Source organism: Gallus gallus, chromosome 2, assembly GCF_016699485.2.
Source record: "Gallus gallus isolate bGalGal1 chromosome 2, bGalGal1.mat.broiler.GRCg7b, whole genome shotgun sequence".
Lineage (NCBI taxonomy): Eukaryota > Metazoa > Chordata > Aves > Galliformes > Phasianidae > Gallus > Gallus gallus.
The window spans coordinates 125497470-125505660 of NC_052533.1; the positions used below are offsets into that span (position 1 = coordinate 125497470).

The 8191-nt window shown below is 45.2% G+C and overlaps 1 protein-coding gene across 4 annotated transcripts; it reads left to right on the plus strand.

Annotated features, from left to right (window-relative positions):
- Window positions 1-379: 379 nt before the first annotated feature.
- PDP1 (pyruvate dehyrogenase phosphatase catalytic subunit 1) lies at window positions 380-8191 on the plus strand. Of its 4 annotated transcripts, NM_001397794.1 has the most exons (3): window positions 380-682; window positions 1068-1102; window positions 4226-8191. In NM_001397794.1, the coding sequence occupies exons 2-3, from the start codon at window positions 1072-1074 to the stop codon at window positions 5875-5877; spliced, it is 1683 nt and encodes a 560-aa protein (NP_001384723.1). In that variant the 5' UTR covers window positions 380-682; window positions 1068-1071; the 3' UTR covers window positions 5878-8191. The 4 variants fall into 4 exon arrangements, with proteins under 4 accessions (NP_001384723.1, NP_001384724.1, XP_046781733.1 ...); NM_001397795.1 differs by lacking the exon at window positions 1068-1102 and having other exon boundaries at window positions 418-682; XM_046925777.1 differs by having other exon boundaries at window positions 574-1102.

An 8191-nucleotide genomic window follows, 5' to 3' on the forward strand; every position in this document is an offset into this window, starting at 1 on the left:
AGGCTTGCCCAAAGCATCGCTGAAGCTTTGCTCAGAGATGTGGAACGCAGACAGGTTTGGATCGAATACACAGGGGGCCGCAGCTCCCTTTGGGCAGGGCCGTGTGCCCCAGCAGCCACCACAGCCCTGGCGTTCCCCAACACAGGGCAGAGGCCCCGCCTGCAGCCCCCTGCCCTTGTCTGGACTTGGGCCGCTGAGGACAAAACGCTGGGAAGCAAATGGAAGACGGAAAGCCGTTTCTCCCGGGTGAGGGCAGGGCTCGGACACGACCACCGTGCCCACGCCTCGCCCCAGCGCCGCCCGCCCCTCACAGCAGGGCGTGGCCCCGCCTCACGCACCGCGCGGGTGAGAGAGGGAGGAGGCGGTGCTGCGCCACCGTCGCGTTCGCGCCTTCCCGCCCCTGCGCGGTGCGCGCGCGCGCAACGCCCCGTTCTTCTTCCTCCCCGCTCTGCGCTCCCTCAGCCGCCGCCGAACCTCCGCGTCACGTGACATCCTTGCCCTCCGCAGCAGCCAATGGGACGCGCGCCGCGGGCGGCAGGGCCTTTATAAGGCGGCGCGCAGCATAGCGGCCGCGGCATTGAGGTGGTTGTGGTGGTGGGTGCGTGCGTTCGGCAGGTTGGTTCCTGCAGCCGCTTCCCCGCTCCCCGGGGGACCCGGGCCGAGGATCCCAGGAAGGGACCAGGTCTGTGGCGGCGCGGAAGGAAAGAGGGGCTCCTCGGGGGTTGCGGCTGGGAGGAGGGGGGCCGGAGGGGCGGCCATGTCGCGCCCGCGCGGCGCCTCAGGGGGTAGCGGTCTCCGCCGCGGCGACGCCCAGCGCTGGCGGGGCGGGGCGGGCCGGGAGCGGCGTCTCGCCCCCGCCGGAAGGAGAGCGGGGGGCCCGGCGGGCGGGGTGAGGGCTCCGTGTGTCCGCAGTCCGGCTGCGTATGTGCGTGCCTCCTCTCCGCGCCCCTCCGCAGCGCCGGAGCTGTCTGTCCGTCCGTCCTCTCTAACGAACTCTCTGCCTTGCTTCTCCCTCCCCTCCCCCGGGCTTCTGCTTTGTGGATGTTGGCGGCTTCTTGTTGTGACAGGAGAATGTGTGTGTGCCCCGGGCCAAGGCGCATCGGTACGTATCTCGCAGCGGGGCTCGCGGGGGGCGGAGGGGCCGGGCGGGGCGGAGGGCCGAGCCCCGGCCCGAGGGAGGGCTCAGCGCTCCTGGCCCGTGTTCCTTCTCCCCTGTGTCGCCGGCGTTGTCAGGTGCCCGAAAGCCACCGGTGTCGTTGCACAGCTCAGGCGGGTGCTGGAGGAGCCTTTTGGCGGCATCAAGTGCCCTTAGCGCTGTATGGGCATAATGCCTCTTCTTAAAGCAAGGAATCGTGTGTTTGTTTCGTCAGCGTAGCGCTACCAAGTCCATAAATTGGCTATGTAACTCTTTATTTACAGTGCCTGTGTATTCCTTCTTCTGGCACTGAAGAGGCTTTTAAGACTGATGTGATACTAATCACCTGACAGATGTTGATTAGATAGTAAAGATTTCTATCTAACATCTTTTTTGTGTTCTTCCATCTCTTGATCAACTGTAATTAGTGAGGGGATTTGAAGTACTGAAAGGGTACTGCAGTGCTTAGATTGGAGGCATCCATGTTGCAGGGATAAATGAGAGAGACTTGGAATGATTTCACTTGATGTTGGCAGGCTTGGAATTTCTCTTCAACTTGATCAGCAGAACTTAAATCTACTATACCAAGCAAATTGATGGCTTAAAGTGATAGGGAGTTGCTGTGAGGGAATCGAAAATTGGGGGCTGCATCCTTATGAGTCTCCAGTAATATTTATAGAATCATAGAAGCCTTAAAGTTGGAAGGGACTTCTGAAGGCCAAGTAGTCCAACTCCCCTGTAATGAATGAGGACATCCACAGCTAGATCAGGTTTCCTAATTACTAAATTAATAATTAAAAATCAGCAAAGTGAATTCTGGTGTCCCTGCAGAGCCACTCTTAACAACAGTACGTTTGCATTTTTGCTTCATCATGTATCAACAGTGAAGCTGTCAGAACAGTTGTAGAACCATTCATTGGTCAGCCCTGAATGGGAATATGTGGTGGTGAGGGGAGCTTGGTTCAGCAGGAGTCAACCAGGAGACCAGTGTGAAATCCAAGGTACTACTGCAGACTTGACACATCTGTAGGTTGCTAAGGTTCCCATTCTGTAAGCAAAGCTGTGTGTGTTTCTTCATATGGTATTTAAAATCAGTGACTGTTACAAAAATAGCTGCTGTATAATTAGAAGGCAGTAATAGACTTTAAAAATCTGTATTTGCAGTTCACTTCTGTTATGCTGTATGCATGTGAAGCCTGGGCTAGAGAAGTATACTTTCTGGGTAGCAAATGATTAGCATAAATTTAGTATGCGTTTGGAAGTTCAAGCCAGAGCATAGGGAGCGTTGGCAGTACTGAGGCCAAAGCTCTCCCTGGTAGCTGAATGACAGAAAACTGGCAAGTCGGGCTTCTTAGCTGTCAATAGAGACATGGGACAGGTCAGTGGAAAAACTTCTGTCACTACAGGTCAAGACTGATAAACAGCGGTTTGTAAGGGATGAAGATACTGTGCTAGAAAGCCTTTGGAGTAGCAGACTGTGTTATTTTAACTGGTTTTCAACAATTTCTAATATTCTGTATCAGGAACAGACCCTGCTTCTCTGATTCTTAGAGCATCGCTTGCTTCCTTACGACGCAAAGAATGGAGTGTGTTCCTCTGTTTCTGGATACTTCTCAGCTGATGGTCTGAGTTCTGTGACAGAATCTGTGGAAAGCATGGAGGAGAGGTGATAGGCCTAGTGCTTAAGAATAAGAATTTAGGTTGTGGGTGCCCCATCCCTGGAGGCATTCAAGGCCAGGCTGGATGTGGTTGTGGGCAGCCTGGTCTGGTGGTTGGTGACCCAGCACATAGCAGGGGGGTTGGAACTTGATGATTTTTGAGGTCACTTTCAACCCAGGCCATTCTTTGATTCTATGAAGAATAATGGTTAGGACTGCGAGGAGCCTTGTACAGGATGATTTGTCATGGTCCTTTCTAGGAAGAAGTTGAAGCTTCATCAGAAAAGATAGAAGAAAGTAAATGGCCATTAGCTGTACACTTCCCATAAAAGAGAATAATCCTTTTTTTTTTTCCCTGTGGAATTGCTTTTCTTAAGTAGGATGATGTAAGAATCTTCCTGAGAATGAAACAATGGATAAGATTTAGGAGGGGCTTGCACAGATGTTGTAATCGGATATGTAAATGGAGAAAAGGAGTGTAATGTTAGAGTACTCTTTTGCCAGAGGAGTGAAAACTTAGAAGGAAAACTTAAGTGTAGCAAAAAGTACTAATTTTCCTTGAGTACTTGGATTTTGTTCTAGCTTTGATTTATTGTACATGGCTCTCTTCTATTGATGAAGGAAAACACAGCTTGTGTAGTCCTTCAGCTTTAATTTATAATCTTTCAAACTTGGTAGGGTAGATGAGCTGTTGGTAATGAGCAGAGATGTTTTCTACCACTCTTATCTGATAAGCCAGAAAACTGTTGCTTATAGACTTCTGTGGCTGTTTGGAGATATACACAATGTGTATATATTCACAAGTGTGATAAAATTGTGTGTGAAAAGGGGGAGAAGAAACATCCTGCTAGAAACAACCTGCTGCTGGCTTCTGTTTGTCTGAGTAAGATCTGCTGTTTGACTTACTGCTTGCATTTTATCACCTAAAATGTATTTTTAAAACCACTTGTCTGCTATCTCAGTTGTTTTGGAATCTTTCTGTTAGACGCATTACCTCTTCAGCCTTACAGAAAGACTTTTCTTCCTGTCACATCTGGTTCTGTCAGCTGGACTCTCAGGATCAGTAGGAAGAGAAATCTCCATAAAGTACTTGCAGAGTGTAGCACAACTACAGCGTGCTGTATGCTAGCTGTTGCCTTAACTTCTATGTGAAACTGTTTTCTGTCTGGATATTTTTTCCACTGCCCTCCTACTATTAGAGTGGCTTTAAGAGCTACCATATCTATGCTGAACTTCAATGTATGGTATAGCTTACTTTGTTCTAGCCCAACACACTGTATATGAACAAGTGCCTCTTCCTCTTCTTTTCCAAGATCTGTGTACTTCATATTATTGAGGAACTTTGTTCAGTGACTGTAAGTGCTTTAACAGAGGCTTCTGGGAGAAATCTGTTAGCTGTCTCTCTAAATGCAGTTGTTCTCTTGCCTTTCAGCAATTCCAGTCCGAAGCTCCAGGCTGCCGCTATTATCTGATGCCATGCCAGCACCAACTCATCTGTTCCCATTGATTCGTAACTGTGAGATTAGCAGAATATGCAGTACTATGTGCTACTGCCACCATAAACATCTGTGTTGTTTATCGTCTCACTTTGCTCATGGTCACTTCAGGTATGCACCTCAGAAGAAATTTGCAGCACTCTATAGGCCAAAGGAGAACTTCTATCAGTTTATTCACGCGAGGGATTATGCTTCTACGCCACAGAGGTTTTACCTCACTCCTCCGCAGGTCAACAGCATCCTGAAAGCAAATGAATACAGTTTTAAAGTCCCAGAATTTGATGGTAAAAATGTAAGTTCTATCCTTGGCTTTGACAGCAACCAGTTGCCTGCTAATGCTCCAATAGAAGACCGGAGGAGTGCTGCCACTTGCTTACAGACAAGGGGGATGCTACTGGGTGTGTTTGATGGCCATGCAGGTTGTGCTTGTGCTCAAGCTGTCAGTGAAAGACTGTTTTACTACATTGCTGTCTCCTTGTTACCTCATGAGACTTTACTTGAAATAGAAAATGCTGTGGAAAGTGGTAGAGCTCTCTTACCTATTTTACAGTGGCACAAGCATCCCAATGATTACTTCAGCAAAGAAGCGTCCAAGCTGTATTTCAATAGTTTAAGAACTTACTGGCAGGAGCTCATTGATCTCAATAGTGGAGAGACTACTGATGTGAAAGAGGCTTTAATTAATGCTTTTAAGAGGCTCGATAATGATATTTCTCTGGAAGCTCAAGTAGGAGACCCAAATTCTTTTCTCAACTACCTAGTACTAAGAGTAGCGTTTTCTGGTGCAACAGCCTGTGTAGCCCATGTAGATGGTGTTGACTTGCATGTGGCAAACACAGGAGACAGTAGGGCGATGCTTGGAGTTCAGGAAGAGGATGGATCTTGGTCTGCAGTTAATCTTTCCTATGACCACAATGCACAGAATGAACGTGAAGTGGAACGTGTGAAAGCAGAGCATCCGAAGTCTGAAGAAAAAAGCCTTGTGAAACAAGATCGTCTCTTAGGCCTTCTGATGCCTTTCAGAGCTTTTGGTGATGTGAAATTTAAGTGGAGTATTGAACTACAGAAGAGAGTAGTTGAATCGGGCCCAGATCAGCTAAATGACAACGAATATACAAAGTTTATTCCTCCGAATTATCACACTCCCCCATACCTCACAGCTGAGCCAGAAGTCATACATCACAAGTTAAGGCCACAGGATAAGTTTCTGGTTTTGGCCACGGATGGGCTGTGGGAGACTATGCACAGGCAAGATGTGGCTAGGATTGTTGGGGAGTATCTCACCGGCGTTCACCATCAGCAGCCAATAGCTGTTGGTGGTTATAAGGTGACTCTGGGACAGATGCATGGTCTCTTAACAGAAAGAAGAGCAAAAATCTCTTCAGTATTTGAAGATCAGAATGCAGCGACTCACCTGATACGCCATGCAGTGGGCAACAACGAGTTTGGAGCTGTGGATCATGAGCGGCTGTCCAAGATGCTTAGTCTTCCAGAGGAGCTGGCTCGAATGTATAGAGATGACATTACAATTATCGTGGTGCAGTTCAACTCGCATGTTATAGGTGCATATCAAAATGGGGAACTGTGAATTTTAATGTAGTGAACTAGTTACCAAAGCTGTAACAATGGCCAGTATGAGCAGCAGATGGGAAAAAGACAAATTCAATAAGCAAACAAATTTCTTGCTTGCTAGATTTAACATATCTATTGTTTCTGCCTTCCCCCAGAGCTCTAAATACAAGAGAAGTGCTATTGACCTAATATAAACTTGAAGAGGATGTCTGGGAAAAGAGATTTTTGTAGTAACTTTGCACTATTGATTTCATGAATGCTGCTAGAACAATGCCTTGAATTTGGCAGATCTGGATGAGGGAGGGAAGGAGGATAAAGGATTAAATACCAAGCATTTGGTTGTTCAAGAAAAAGCCTGTTAACATCTGCAAATATTCATACTCTTAAAAAATTGAGTAACAAGGAATACAATACTGTTGCAAGAATTCTCCCTGTAAGAATTCAAAATAAGTGTGGTTGCCTGTGAGTATATTGTCAGCCTTTTCCTCTGAGTAGGAGGATAACTTAACCACGTAGGTCTTTAATGTAACAAAGTTGTCTTGCTCTCATACAGACGATGTCATTCACTTAAGAATATTTGTCTAAGTGTTGACTTTCAATGCAGGTCTAAGCCATAATCAGTACTTGAGATTCTGTTATAGCTTAATTGTATCTTATACACAGTAACTTCTAAATGTCTGTGCATCAGTTGCTTTTTGGCTTGTAGGTTCCTGTGCAACTTGTGGGGCAGTAATACATTACAACGTGCAGTAAGTGATCAAGTAAAGTTGTGGAGGACCTCAGTATGAAGCAAGTTTCAGACTCTTTGAAGAGTCAGTGTTTCTGGTCAAGACCATTGGGTTTCCTAAAGGTCATGTCCTTTATGGACTCCATCCCTGTCTGGTGTTTCTTATCTGGGAGGATAAATTTTCACCTGAGAAAATCAGGAAATCATTGCTAACCTCATTGTGGCTTTGTAATTTGCACTCATTTTTCTCTTTGGCTATTTCAAATAGTGACATATTGGATGCCTTGCACTTGAACACATATTTGTAAGTATGTCAGGTTGAAAACTACAGATTACAAAATGAAGTATGGTTTGTAAATAGAATTTCAGTTGGAAACTGACTGGCATGCATGTATATGTTTAATGGCTTTTTTCTAGCAACTTTATTAGCAGCTTTTTATCTCTGGACAGCCGGTGTATGCATGTTCTTACAGTCCAGAATGTGTTATCACAACAGTCTCTTGAATGAGCCTCTCTGGCTCGTGGTTGAATTTAAACTTAAAAGGTAGTGTCCTGGGCTATAACTTGTGTGCCTAAAGTTGTTGGGCTCATAACTGTAACAAGTGGGGACTGACAACTCATCTAATGATCATCTTTTGCATCTGTTTTAGGTATGTTGCATTGCATAACTTGCTCTTCAGCTGCCCTTACTTCAAAAACCCAAGTGCTATCTGAAATACCAGTCCCTGGTGACTGATAGAACACTTGTAACTTGATTCCTGTGTTCTGGATGAACTCTTAAACAATGATAGGTCAGCATATTTTATTTCATGGAGGTGTTTCAGTTAAAATAACTTCCTAGCCTTCAACACAGCAAATAATAAAAATTAATTAAAAACCTAGCTTTGAGTAATGTGGCATTTTCCACTAAAAAAATATTGCCAGTTAAAGCTATTACCTACAGGATATTCAGTACCAACAGTGATCCTGTGCTGTAGTAAACATTGGGTCCGCAAACTCAAAAGTGCTGTGTACACCTAGTGGCCTGCAGCTTTAATATGTCTGTTTCTTTACCCAACCTTAAGAAATCAACTTTGCAATAAGGTTATTGATATCTTAAGTTCACATTGAAGGTGTGAACAACCCTTCTTTATTTGAAGGGGAATGGGGAACTCTAAAATGCTTAGATAAGTACTGGCTCTTGACATTGCTTCTATGTTGTTCTGGTGACTATCATTAGCTAGGTCAATAGATTTTGTGTTCTATCATTCAAATATAGTATGTATCTAAGCTGTTACAGTATTTAACTTTCCTACTTTTTTTTTTACTGTTAAAGCTCTATTACATGTACTGTTGTATTTAACCTATGTTTCTTCATCTGGATCCGGGACAAGCCATGGCTAGAAGAACTGAATATTGGTCCCATGTATGAAACTTCTATTGAGGAAAAGCTGCTTTTTGTAGTAAAGGTGCATATGTATGGGGTCAGACAATAGTATTTATGTATTGCTTGGAAACTTGCTCAGTATGTATGCAGTGAATAGAAATAGCATAACTGCCTGCTGAACAGGTGATCTGAACAAACATTTTAAGAGATTCCAATAAAATGATCAATTATGCAGAA

What these genes read in the sequence shown, in the direction of transcription:
- PDP1 (XM_046925777.1), top strand. Translation starts at nt 1,042, where the DNA reads ATGTTGGCGGCTTCTTGTTGTGACAGGAGAATGTGTGTGTGCCCCGGG. An exon ending in CCCCGGGCCAAGGCGCATCG is followed by an intron (nt 1,103 to 4,225) that starts GTACGTATCTCG and finishes CTTGCCTTTCAG; the next exon opens with CAATTCCAGTCCGAAGCTCC.